The 14,034-nt window shown below is 32.8% G+C and overlaps 2 protein-coding genes across 4 annotated transcripts; both read left to right on the top strand.

Moving 5' to 3' along the window:
• Positions 1–1,758: 1,758 nt before the first annotated feature.
• LOC146140725 (uncharacterized) lies at positions 1,759–4,198 on the top strand. Its single transcript, XM_083392013.1, has 4 exons — positions 1,759–1,880; positions 2,064–2,130; positions 2,257–2,402; positions 2,925–4,198. The coding sequence occupies exons 1-4, from the start codon at positions 1,875–1,877 to the stop codon at positions 3,087–3,089; spliced, it is 384 nt and encodes a 127-aa protein (XP_083248139.1). The 5' UTR covers positions 1,759–1,874; the 3' UTR covers positions 3,090–4,198.
• A 2,877-nt stretch (positions 4,199–7,075) lies between these two features.
• LOC146140724 (neuferricin-like) lies at positions 7,076–13,232 on the top strand. 3 transcript variants are annotated; one of them, XM_083391307.1, is made up of 6 exons: positions 7,076–7,296; positions 7,804–8,004; positions 8,335–8,475; positions 9,506–9,692; positions 10,814–10,990; positions 11,832–13,232. In XM_083391307.1, the coding sequence occupies exons 1-5, from the start codon at positions 7,125–7,127 to the stop codon at positions 10,983–10,985; spliced, it is 873 nt and encodes a 290-aa protein (XP_083247433.1). In that variant the 5' UTR covers positions 7,076–7,124; the 3' UTR covers positions 10,986–10,990; positions 11,832–13,232. The 3 variants fall into 3 exon arrangements, with proteins under 3 accessions (XP_083247433.1, XP_083247434.1, XP_083247432.1); XM_083391308.1 differs by having other exon boundaries at positions 7,828–8,004; positions 10,814–13,232; XM_083391306.1 differs by having other exon boundaries at positions 10,814–13,232.
• Positions 13,233–14,034: the final 802 nt, after the last annotated feature.

Raw genomic sequence — 14,034 nt, 5'->3', positions numbered from 1 at the left:
TCAACTAAAATATTACTGGCATACATTCATTTTACTGACAGCTATTTCCGTTTGAATTTCAGACACAATATTTTTTTAAAGGGTTTTGGACTATCCTGATAAAATTTGGTGAATTTTAATGGACTCTGATGTTACATTGAATCAACTAATACACACGATCTTACAATGAAATTTGTAAAGATAAAATATTTTTATAATTTCTGTTTTTAAATAATTTTTTAGTTAAAAATTTGCGTTAATTGTCTTCTCGGCTTATCGCCATCCCTTTTTAGTTTTAAAGTGGTCACGTATTACCACGGTCTATTGATTGTGACGTGGGTTACTACGATTTTAACAACACAGCTGATTGTCGATTTCGCGCTTGCAAACTAGTCAACAACAAAACAGCAAAACCTAACCGTCAAACTAGCTCTCAGTTTAAGCATTTGTTTAGGTCGACGCGAAATTTACGTGACACCACAAATTGGTATAAAACCACTGGCCCAGTCAACATCACCTTGTAACATTATATATCGGTTCTAAAATAGCAACTTTTGTAGACGTGTAAGCCGTAAAGCAATTGAAGAATAACGGTAATACTAATTTACGGAATGATGAATGGTCGGAACCCTCACTAATTTAAATGTTACCCCGTTAAAACAATTATTAAACCAACGCACAATATTTTAGTTAGAGTGGGGCTTAGCGTTTGGGTGAAGGTGGGTCAAGTGTTATTATATTTAATAATAATACTGTGAGCGTTCCGACCATTTATCATTCCGTAAATTAGTGTTACCCAAGAATAACATATTTTTTTAAACTGTATAATTTTGTTAGTTAAATGCAAAGCTGCCCAACGTAGGATGAAAAAGTTCCAATAAAAAGTTAAAGCAGTTTTCAAAACAATTATGTAGTTACATGAACGCAAGTTTAAAGACAAACCTTACTGATTGAAAATTCTAGTTTGGTACATTTTGTGGCTGGCGCTAACAACTAATAAAGCAACGCACAATACGTGGGTTAGGTTGGTTAGTGTTTTGGGTGAGGGTCGGTCAAGTAGTATTAAATATTAATGCTAAACCTACCCAAACTCAGATGCTAACCAGCACTTGCCTAAATAATGTTTGTTGCGGTAGGATTCTAGACCAGGGCCCATGACTCTTTTTTAACTAAAATCAGTTATTTTAGGAAATGAAAGTGTTTATTTAAGGAGTAATAGTGAAGGTTACCCTGAGCAAACATTTATTTCTATAGATATCCTGTGATAATCATTTATAGCCCTAATATCATATTTGTAATATCCATAAAGTAATTGCTGATTCTGAAATAGCAGTAAAAAATTATGTAAAACATGGTTTGTCATGATTTACTAAAATGTCTATATCAGTGGTTTTTATACTGGGGGGAGGGGGACAAATTGACAAACAAGAATTATGACTTAACATTAAGGCGAAGTGATATTTTCCTGCTACTAATCCTCAAATTAAACATTTGTTATCCAAAAAACAGTTACATCCTTCCCATTAATGCAACTTATCTGGAAATAAATTGCAGTTCTTCTTTATGTTTTTTGATTTTGAAACAAGGTGGGGCACGAGTTTTGTTAAATTATAAAAGGGGGGCATGTCTCAAAAAGTTTAAGAACCTCTGGTCTATATGGTCCTGAAAATAGTTAACATATATTAAAGTTCACTTAAACCTTCAAATTAAAATAATGTAATTTCACAAAAACTTACTGTCACTTATTATTTTAATGAAAGGAAATAATAATAGAAAGAGTTCTTAACAAGATTTTGTCTTTTTCATTGGTCTCACAGCTGTTTCGGGTTTAAAAAACCTTCTGAAGTAAATTAACATTTTTGTAGTTTTTGTGTGAGGAGGTGCCGCACCACACAATGAAGGTATACATGCTAATTTTACAAGTCTTGTGTGTTGTTTTAAACATAGTTTGGCAAATAAATGTTTAACTAAATTAAATTTGTGATTTAATTGTAATTCATTTTTAATATGAAAGAAATTATCGCTACAAAATATGTTATTTAAATTTTTTTCTAATACGAATTTTTTTCTTATTTTCCTTGTAGGATATGTCTGAAGACAAAAAACAGATGGAGTCAATTTCTTCTGAAGATTACTATAACAATGAAAATGGTAATCTAGCATTTTTTTATCATATATCTGTATGATTTTTTATGGAAAAGTTGTAATTTTCTATTTTGCACTTTTTGAGGTAACTTTAGCAAATGTTGTTATTAATAACATTTTTTAATTTAAAAGTTTCACCACCTCCAAGCGGGGGGTTGTTTTGGCGCATGGGAAGTGGAATGGTCAACATAACAAAAGGCGCCGTTGGTGGAACTGTTGGTTTGGGTGTTGGCGCTGTCAAGCTTGTAGCAAATACTTCCTACACTGTTGTAGCCAAGGTATGCTTTATATTACACTCCTATATGTAAATAATGCAGACTGTATGTGGTATTATGTTTTGTGTTTTGATTTTTTTATAGTTGTGACTGTGACAAAAATGTTACACATTTTTTTATTTTTTCATTTTGTAAAAAATCGACTGTTGGCGTTTATTTTATGGGTTTTGTTCGGTCAGATATTAATCATCATAAACCAATAGAACTATCGTGTCAACAATAGTATTGGTTGTAAAGCTATAGCTATTCGTGCAATTACATATATAAATAATCATAGGTAAATAAATTTCCGAATGGAATTTGTAGCATTATGATTGTTCACCATGATTTAATGTCAGATCATGGACATGCACTTTTTTTGCAAATGAAGTATTTATATAGCCATTTAAATTATATGTATTTTTATTTTTTGTGAATAACAAAAATCAAACAGGAATAAAGAATAAAATCCTCTTGACTGAATTAAAGATATTTGCTGAGTTTAAAAGTTTAGAGAAATCCATTTTTTTTCATTTGTTTGTGTAGACCGCCGAGGTTGGTGTAAATGCCACAAAGGCAGTTGCAAACAAAAGCTATGGTGCTGTCTCTGGAGGTGTGTCTGTTGTTTCTGGGGGAGTAACAGCTGTCACATCAAGGCTACCTGCTGTTCCAGTTCCGACTTTTAAAAAAGGCAAAGACAAGGAAGAATGACTTATGAAGTCAAAAATTTTCCATTAGTTACCTGCCAGGCTTACATACAATGTTTTGTAATTTTCCTTTACCGTACAGGTACACTTTATTAAAGGCATAAACTTAGAAAACACAGTTTTGTTGTTCTTATGTGTCTTTGCACACATACATACATACATACATACGCACACCCATACACACATTCTTACAAACTCCTGAACTGTTTCAAATGTAGAACATACGTTTTGCTTTATTAGCCACATGAAAAGTCCCACCATCTGTATGGAAAACCAAACTATATTGTCCCTTTTAATGTCCATATGCGTTCGGGTTTGTGTGCAATTTTGTAAATGATGCCAGTTTTTTTTGCAAAACGAAAATTCTTCACATTTTGTATATATCTTGTTAACTTTGTTTGTGTGCAGCGTTTTTTTTGCAGCTGCCGTGTTTACATTATCTGCTCCTTTCCATTCTCTGCTCATCATTTGTTGTTATGGAATTATTCAATCATACTTGTGTTGTTTAATGGTGCCGTTACAACGTTGTGAATACTAGGATTACAAGCACAAATAGTTTTTATTTATTAACATTGTAAAAGTCAGTTTAGTTTTTTGTTGTTAGGTAGCTCCTCTTAAATCGGTGTTATCTAACAACAATGTTTTTTTTTTACCTTTTCCGAGTTTTCTGTAAAATTCTGTACCAATTGCTACGCTGCGACCATTAATAAGTTTACTACTCTTAGCATTAATGGAATTAAGCTTTAGCTTTGTGGTTTATTTTGTAGTCGCTAACGTTATCTACAACAGCTTTTCTCGCTTACCTTATTCACTTGATGATTGATAAAAACTAAAATAAAAAAAATAATTAATGCTGTTAATGGATAACACCATTTGGTTTAACTCCCAACAAAGTGTTGCATTTTCATGTAAACTGCCTTTACCAACATCTCAAAATACTTGAATATAATGTTTTATAGGTTATGTTAGGTGTATTGCTGTGTACAAAAATTTCCGTTATGTTAGCCTTTCCCATGTGCCTACTTGACACTATAAAATAACTTTCGAAAATACGGTTAATGTTTTCACAGGCTATTTACATAAATGGAAACTAACCAAGATGTGAAAAATCTCGCAGAAATTAGCACCAGCCGAAAGACGCATATTCTTTTAAATTAAATAATCCCTGACTCAATTATTTTGAAACAAAACAAATTTTGGACAAAGAATATGGTACCGTTTTTTAGCAGGGAGTCGAACCGTTTGAATTTTACGGTTCAGGTTCGGTTCGGCTTCAAGAATTTTTTTGGAATCCGGTTCGGTTTCGAACAATTTAAAAGTTCCGGTTCAGCTCTGGTTCGACTAAATTTATTTTCAAAACTGGTTTATAAAGTTTCCGTTGGGATACAATATTGGTTGCCTTAAATCTAAAAATGTGGGTCAATAAATGTAAAGAATAATATTGAATTGCAGCTCTATTAAATTAAAGTTACGTGACGTATTAAAAACAAGCAGCTGATTATTAAAATATGTGAAAAATAAAAATCGACGTTTTATTTAATCATTATTCATTTTTTTATAACATTTCAAGCATGGCATAACTTCGCAAAATGCAAGTTGTGACGTACCTAATGCTGGAGTGAACCGCTTTTCTTGACAGGTTCGGTTAAGTTTCAGGTCCTTTCAAAATATTCGGATTAATTCCGGTTGGGCTCCTTAAAATCTTACAAAAATTGGTTCAGGTTCGGTTACGGTTCTAAAAAATTTAGCCCAAATCCGGTTCATGAAGTTTCCAGTACTTCCTGTTTTTTTAGTCAAGAGGGTAACTTCAGAAAATGTTAATTTGTACGGTATGTAAAACTTTTTATACCGACAAACAACATATGTGCATCAGGATCAAATGACCGAGAAATTATGTTTTAGCGTGGTCATCATTTTTTCAGGGATGACGTCACATTTTTGGCAAATAATTATAGGTCGGTTTAGGCATGGTCTGGTGACGTGATTTGAATTACTTTAACTCTTGGTGTTATGCTTTTAAAACGTTAAATAATCGTTAAAAAACGTTAAATAATCACGCAAAGTGAAAAAAATTAGGAAGGAAAAAACGAATGCCATGTTAGGCACGGCGCCCTAATCTGGTTATAGCCTACGATAGGCCTACTGTTTTTTACGTGTCCTACATAGAGTCGTACAGATAAACCAGGCAAAACAATTGGTTTGTGTTGGGCATGGCCTAGTGGTGGTCCTCTCCTCGCCCCTGATCGTCAACCTTATTAAAAAAACTGCTGAAGCCGCACGTAGCCCGCGGGTCGTAAGGTTTGCACGCCTGCCATGACGGTTTTAAGCAACATACGGGGTTTGAAAAAGCTATTCCTAAGATTTCGAGGGTTGTTGCTGCTGACGGGACACTGTTTGTCTGGGTGCATGTTATTTTGCAACTTGGTTCATAAGACGCCGCAAGTCGCCACATGCCCGACTGCATTTCATGACTTAAATCGCTAGCTCAGCGGTTCTCAACAAGTGGGCCATTATTTTACAGGAATTATGGATTGGGGAGGATTGAGAGGGAATGAAAATTAATGTAAATTTATTGTTCAGAAGCAAGTACCTTTTTTTCTATTTTTTGTTCTACACCTTTTTTATAGTTTGTTCTTTCATAAAAATTTATTGGGCCCAGAATTTTGTGAAACTAAAATGGGTCACGAAAGAAAAAAAGTGAACCACTGCGCTAGACGATACGTCGCGCCAATTGACGTCACTGGCGGGATTTTGGATAAGTAATTCACCCCAAAGATCTTCGGCGCGAAGGGAATGGTATATGCGTCGGCGGAAGGACACACGAAACTTTAAACCAGGGGTTCTTGCCAAAGTGATCGGAATTGTTTTCAGACTAAAAATCCACATTGCACACATAGTGCAAAAAAGGGCTTTAAAAAACCCTGCAAATTATGTTTTGCGAATCGATAGCATTTCTGTAATACAGCTTTAATTTGTATTGAAAGTAGGTAACACCCCTCCAACTAAAAACTTTATCAAAACACGAACTGTGGACTGTGGTTTTTAATTACTGATTTATGACGTCACAGATATGTGTCATAACGTGACGTTGTACACCATGTAATTAAAAATGCCTGTTGTGCTGTTGTTGGCAGTCAAATACTTGAAATGTCTAAGTAAAAATCGGTCTAAATGTATTGCGATTGTTTGCAAAAATGGGTTTGGGGTGGCAACACGTGGCCATAGCCTCCCGAACTGCATTTGCCTATGTTAACTACGCAAAGTGTCCTAGCCGCTAGCCCTTATTGATCAAATAGTTTAAATCCAAAACGGTCGTGCGTCTCATCGCACTATCTAAAATAAAAAAAAGTTTTGGCAACTTGAACATTTTAAGGCGATTTTTCGCTTTACGAGAATCAGTAACATCTTCGTAATGTATCTTTTGTATTAAAAGTAACAAAATCTACCTAAAACTTTAACAAAATTAACAAACTGAGTGGTTTTCTTCAGGTTACTTTTTATTAATTTACGTTGAGATGTTACCTACACGTCACATTTTGGCGTAACTTTGTGACGTCATCATAGAGTACGGACAACTAAAGTATCAAGACACCAATATAAAACTAATATAATGTATTTTATGGAAACCAAAACAACATTGAAGTATTTGTGAATAAACATAATCGCCTCAGGATACTTTCTTCAAGAAGTCTGTATACAAACATATATCCATGTAATTTACAACGAAAATGTTGGCAGACTATAAAACCGGGACATGTTGGTTGACAACAAAAATCGGGAATTTTCCGGCAAAAATGGGACGTATGGTAAGCCTATATAATAGTCCCCAAATCAAAGTTGTAATGACATTTAAAGAGACAAAAAGTTGTGGTTTGAATAGGCTTGACTAGTTGTCAGTGCGGTATATTTATTTTAACTTTAGTACGTTCCATCAATTGCGTTGACCCTTTTATTTCCGCCAGACGTCGCCCTGTAGAGATTTAAGTCAATTGTTGAGCTGTGGCCCGAATTTAACCCAGGAGTGTCACTGCCAACTACCATGTCGTGTTTAAAGGTTTCCGTAATTGTGTTGTTAATTTCAATCGGCATCGGTTATTATTATGGACCGCAAATTCACCTTCTAATTCCTCATAAATCTCTACAAACGGTAGAAAAGTACCTTCCAAAACAAGTAATGCAATGGATGCACAGACAGTCTACAACTGAGAAAGGTAAGTTGAGGAACTTATAGTTTGATACTTTTTAGAACAAAAGTTAATACTTAATGCTTAAGCTATGTTGGTGTAAAACACTTTTGACCGGTTAAATTACCTTTTAAATTAAGCAAAGCACCTTGAATTAATATTTACAACATGTATTTTAAATTTAAATGCAGAATATTATTATTTCTTTAAATTGTAATCATAAATCATTGGCGCTTGTCTAAAATTCTACCACATTATCGTCCGGGGGTTTATGTTGCTAACAATATTTTGGTGAGGGTTAACGTTTAGGTTCAGGTGAGTCAAGTAATATTATTATATCAATTCTAACATAAATATGCCTTTCCGTGCAATTTGAACTTTGACAACTCATTTTGAAATACATATACACATAATTTTCATTACTATGTGTTTAAAAAAAATTTATGCTTGAATTGCAAACATTACTAAGGACCCAATTTGGACATCACTGTAGTCTTGTCTTTCTGGTTTATATTGCATGCTGATTTATTTCAGATAAACTACCAGGTGATTCTTCAGATACTAAAGAGTCAATTCAGAAGACTGGTAAAGTGTTCACCAAAGCTGACCTATGGGAACATTATCGGGGCGGCGAAGGTAGCAAAGGCCTCTACATTGCATTCTTCGGCAAAGTGTATGATGTGAGTGCTGGCAAAGACCACTATGGCCCTGGTGGAGGTTATTCTTTTTTTGCAGGTAAAAAAGTAAAAAAGTTTAATAATAGGTGTGTTTAAATTAGGAATGTTGGAAGGAAATAAGAGATTTTACTGAGATTTAGATATTGTACTGATTGAGCGACATATAAATACAAATAGCCTTTCATATTGGGTAAAATCACTGATTGAAATGCAAGTTTTTAAGTAATGCAACTTAAGCCAGCTTATCTTGCATTCTCATGATATATATAAAAGATTATCATGCACATGTGATTCTTTTTGCATAAGCAGGACGCACAGGGTCACAAAAATATTGTTTTTTGTTAAGTTTAGCTAGTATTTATTTTAAGTAAACATGTGTATTTTGTAGGTAGAGATGGAACAAGAGGTTTTGTCACTGGGGAATTCACTGATGAAGGTTTGACTGACAAACTTGATGGTTTGGACCCAAGCACATTTCTCGGCTTTGAAGAATGGGCTGGATTTTATGAAACCACATACAAATATGTTGGTCAGTATTTTGTATACCAGCATAGTACATATTAGTTTAAAAAACAATTTCTGTATTGTACATATAAAAGTTACTTTAGTATATATATAAACATAACCTAGGTAAAACTTTGCCTACTTTATGTCCTACAAGTACTATTACTGCTGTGAAAATCATGCATCAAATTATAACTTAACATATTTGTTTGGTATAACACTACATCTTATGTATAGTACAACAACCTGATGCAATTTGGCAAGCTTATCAATTGCCTTTTATGATAAAGTTTTGTTTGACATGCCATAACATTTCATTTCACTTAAATCCTAGTTTATTGTGCTATGTTAAATTTTTTTTTTTTTTTTGCCATAAAAAGCTTGTATATCATAGAGGCAAAGAATGAAGTTGCTAAACCCCCTAAATGTCCCACCTCTGATGAACAGCAAAACAAAATATAACAGTTTATGTTTATAAACTTACGTGCATATAATTATAACCGATAGCAAATAAGTAAAACCAATTTTTAAACTTATCCATACATATAAAAGCAGAAACTATAGTCAGACTATACATCAGGTTGCCAGATTCTTACCATCCTTCTGGTGATAAGCAATTTTTGGCCAAATTCTTTGTTTTTTTCTGTAGTTTTATATTAATCGTTGTGTTTCTATTAACTTTGCCATGTTTTGACAATAAATAAGAGACTAATCAGTGAGTAGTCAGCTAGTATTAAAATATTTATTAAGGCAAATAACAAGAAATATAGTCATCTAAAAATATGGACATGCAGCATTTTTTACTGGCAAGGTTGTGTGATCAAGAATAAGTCTGTTTCTGCATTGGCAGCCTTACTTTATTTCCATTTCCATTTTGAATTTTTTTCATTAAACCTTATTATTATTACAATTTTACTTGGCTTTGACAGGACATTTTGTAAGCTTTTTTTACCTTCCTCCCTGCAGTGCCAAAAGACTCTGGCTATCACTTTTAGATAAAGCTACTCTATATGCCTAAAGCCCTAAAACACATTTTTAAATTTTAACACATTTAGGTACTGTAATCGGAAACTTCTATGATGAAAATGGCACTCCAACTGCAGCTCTTCATGAAGCTCATAAAACAATTGAGCTTGCTAAAGATGGCAAGAAAAAGATGGATGATGAAAAAAAGATGTTTCCTCCTTGCAATTCTGAGCATTCAGCTGCAAAAGGTTCAAGAGTTTGGTGTTCAAACCGAAGGTAAGTTTTTGTTTTTGTCATTTTTTTTAATTGCTAAAATTATGATTTCCCACAGAGTTTCAAAAAATATTATGCAAAATTAATGTAGTTATCATTGTGTTATTTCTTTAAGACGAATAAAAAATGTTTTCAGAAAAATATACTTAAAACACTTTATATAAATTAAGCAAATCAGCAAAGTACTTTTAGCAGTATCTTATTTTACAACTTTTATACTTTTATACACCCGGGGCTGCCAGTTCATTTCACAGTTTTGTGCTTTTTTATAAAAGGTGTTAATCCTTATTGTTAAAAAATACATGTAAGTATTTTTTGCAACTGTTAGGCTAATTTTAGAGCCACATCAATTTTGAGACAAAATAATGTTATGTACTAATAACATATACATGATTTACAACAAACAGTCATCTGTGAACCGCTAGTATTAAGAAAACATATATAGGTTGCAACTTGCATTACAAATAGGTAAACCAGGGGTGGGCAACTTACAACTCAAATCATCCGGCCTGCGAGCCGCCACCTATTTTACAAACTGGGCACTAGGCCATTCTTCTTATTTTTTTGTCTGATTCAACCACGAAAAAGCAAATATTTTTTTGCGCTTTGCTTTAGTCTTGTTCCTCCATTGAGTGTAAACTGCAAAACACCCTAGTTTTATCCTTGATTAACTGACGTTGCGGTTATAATAAGATGCGTAAAGTCTACACAGTTAACATATAACGGCCAGCGAAAACCTTTTTTAGTTTGGTTTTGGCCTGCGGCTAGACAAAGTTGCCCACCAATGAGCTAAACCAATGGTTTGCTTCTAAAAAAACTTCTCAAATTTAAACATCTACTGACAAAAAAAATATAAACTAAGCGAAATACAAAACAACGTGTTTCACTTTATTGTGTCTAAGCATTGAGTACTGCTTAGTAATATATATTTATCTGTTGTTCCAGAATATATACCATACCAACAATTCATGCAATGTGTCTTATATTGTGTTTTGCACAGAACTGCTCTATAGTACTGCACTGTTATTATTTTTTTGCACACTTGTCTTGACATAAATCTACACTTTTTTAACAAAAACATAAAATATTTACATAATAATGCAGATTTGCTGTTTTTTTTCTAGTGGTGGAATTGAAAGAGATTGGGTTGGGGTACCACGCCTTTATCATTCCCCTGGTGCCAAAGAATCCCGTTGCGCATGCATCAACTCTGCTGATTTGACGAACCCTTCGCTAAAAGAATATGTCAACTGTCCACCAAAGGCCCAATCCTGTGTTACCAATCCACCAAAGTAACTTGGGTAGATAATGAACATTTTGTTGTAATGTTAGCTATACATCCTTCTTGGATCCAATTCAAAATGCTAATAAAGTTAAATTTATAGTGGAAGCAAACCTAAAGCACAAACACATCAGATCTTTTAGCGGCAAGTGCAATCTGTGTATTATGAAAACACTTTTGAATTTTTGCCAACAAAAATATGCTTTAGTCAATTGTCATTGTTTATCTGTTGTACAAATATTAAACATTATTAATAATTAATAATATTGTCTTCCAACCATGAACAAATTATGCAATATAAATATCAAGTCGTTGGTTGTGTTACACATTCCGATCAACTATGTTGTAATATAATGTTGCACAAGGTTTTGTGTAAAGTTGTAATTACTTTTTTGTTATATTAATATATCAATTTGAGTATATTTTATTTAAAAAATTATAAATTACACAGCATGTTTCTCGGTGATAATATATTTTCAACATATATTATTGTTTACTTAAATTTGTTTCAGTCATAAAACAAATGTCTCCGGTTGTACTTTTGTAATTATGTTGCCTTAGTGTTAAAAAAACATATATTTTTTTGGAGCCTAATATACAACGATATGTAATGACTTTATGAATATTTGCTTGTGTATTGTGTAAAAAGTTGACTATTTAGTAACAAAAAGCCTGTTTTGAAAGTGTTTTATTTTTCTTTCGTTTGTTCAAAACAGCAAAATCGCAATGTCTTCCAAACCAAGCGATGTTTGTACATATTTTTTTGACATTTTTCGCCAATTTTTACCCAGATTATATATATTATTTCTACCACCCATATTTTGTTGAACATGGTCCATATTGTACATATATATTTGTAGGTCACCCCCCATATAAGTATTTACCAATTTGAAAGCAAGTACTGCCAAAAATAAATTTGAATGTTGAAAATTTGTTGGAACAATTTTGGATCTCTTAAGATTTGTTCTAGGAAACCAGTAATTACAGAAACACACCAGGTAAAGTTGTTTTCATGTTGTAAGCATGCAACTACGAGAGTTGAATTTGTATACAATGGTATACTATATATGCTGTTATGTTTTTCTAATCAGGATGGTACATTTGTGATAAGTTTGTCATTCTTCGCTTTTACTGTATTTTTTCATTAATATTTGGTTTAAATTATTTACCACTGCTGAAAAAATAAATATATTGTGGTGATGACATGTACATATATATATAGGTGTGTATACTTTATATAACTGTGTCTGCACTTTTTAGTACTACAGAAAAACATAGCCACCCCCTAAACACACTTTTTTGTTATTTAAGTGTGTTTAAATTATAATACCCCTTGGTAGCGGAAAAATAAATATACTTTGTTGACTGTGATCTGGCTATACAACAATTCAAAAGGGCATTTATGTATAACATAACACTATTTATTTCAATTTTCATGACTGTACGCAATTGGCCTGGAATAAAGTACTCCACTACGTCGATTAACCTCCGTAAAAATCGTAAATCCTGCGCTAGTTTTAAAACTTTGTATCGTAATTTTGCTTTAATTCAAGACCTCTTGTACTGCATCATACCAAGTATAAACAGAACGAAATGCTACCCCCCATTTTTGATCGCTATTACTGTCTAGATAGCAGCCACTAAAACATGTTAACCAACTGGAATTTGACCATGTTTTTCATAAACCATTTAAGAGAAATCCTCGATGTAGTTCTTTAACCCCAAAAAGCAATTTAATTTTATAAATGTTATCTTACTATATGTTCGTTAGTGGCATTTGTGAAAAAAAAATATTATTTCTATCAAAAAAACTTCTAGAAAATACTACATAGCCTAATAAAGCTAGTTTGCCTTTAATTTTCTACTGAAGCACCCTTTTCATTCTATATTCTTTATATGTTTGTGTTAACTGCAATGTTTCTGGTTGTACTTATTTTGTTTGAAACCGTGCTTACATGCAAAATACGCTACACTTTATTCTAGTTTTGCAATGCTCAGGATATGCTTAGCGTTGTAATGTTTTTTATTATAAAATTTGTCTTGGCAAATTTACATGCCCTGTTTATCTTTGTTACTCGTAGTTCTGTGTCCTATGGTAATTAACTAGCATTGGTATAGGACAAATTCTTTACAGTATGTAATACAAGTGCTTTTCCTTTTCTAATGGGAATCCAGTAAACATTTGTGTTACACCACAATAGAATTTAATGATTTTGGAATATATTTTCGCAAACCGTGTTATACTTCAGCAAATAAATGTAAATACTGGATAATTCAAGGTATTTTAAAAACAGGTGCTACTAAGTAATAGACTCGATTTTAGATAAAATAGCCTACAATTACACTTTTGGACGTTGGCACTGTGACAACGTTTTACCAATTAACCCTTGGATTATAAGTTAATCGTTGCAATCTTAAGTTCCAAAATTATACGAAAAGATGAATAAAGTAATAAGTCTTTTGATCTCCAAAAAATAATTACGTAGCATTTAAATCAAGTATACCACATTGCAGCAGAATAGACGGTCAACATCGATTGTGAAAAACGGTATTGTAACGAACAAAATCAAGTTTATTTGTTTGTGATAAGTACAATGTGGAATGTTTATTAAACCGAGACAGTTGGACTTTTTAGGTTAAGAGATTTAAAATAAATCCGTTTTTTATGCGATGCATATAGTGTTGGGGCAAAAGGGTCCCCCACAAGGTAGTCCTATATTATTAGTGTTAGCCTACTCAATCATTATTATATGTTTAGATCAGTTTTGCAGGAAGGCAAAAATCACAAACTTTAAGATCTAGATCTGGTGTAGAAAAGGTGGATTGATAATTGTTTTAATATTTATGAGTTGGTCTGGCATAATAAAATAAATATAAGGCAGTTTATGTACGACCTATTCATAACCATTTATACCTCCATTTATATATTGATGCAATGTACTTGCGCAAAGCCCTTGAGGTTTCTGGTTTTGTCCTACCTTTGTAAAATATTTTTTTATTTATATTCTTAGAAGCACCATGTTACTTGTATTATGACGTCACGTTGTTAGGCAACTTGTAAAA

This window comes from Ascidiella aspersa, chromosome 6 (genome assembly GCF_963924565.1).
Source record: "Ascidiella aspersa chromosome 6, kaAscAspe10.2, whole genome shotgun sequence".
NCBI classification, from domain to species: Eukaryota; Metazoa; Chordata; class Ascidiacea; order Phlebobranchia; family Ascidiidae; genus Ascidiella; species Ascidiella aspersa.
Note: the sequence above shows the minus strand (reverse complement) of the source record. Positions and strands in the feature narration are given on the sequence as shown.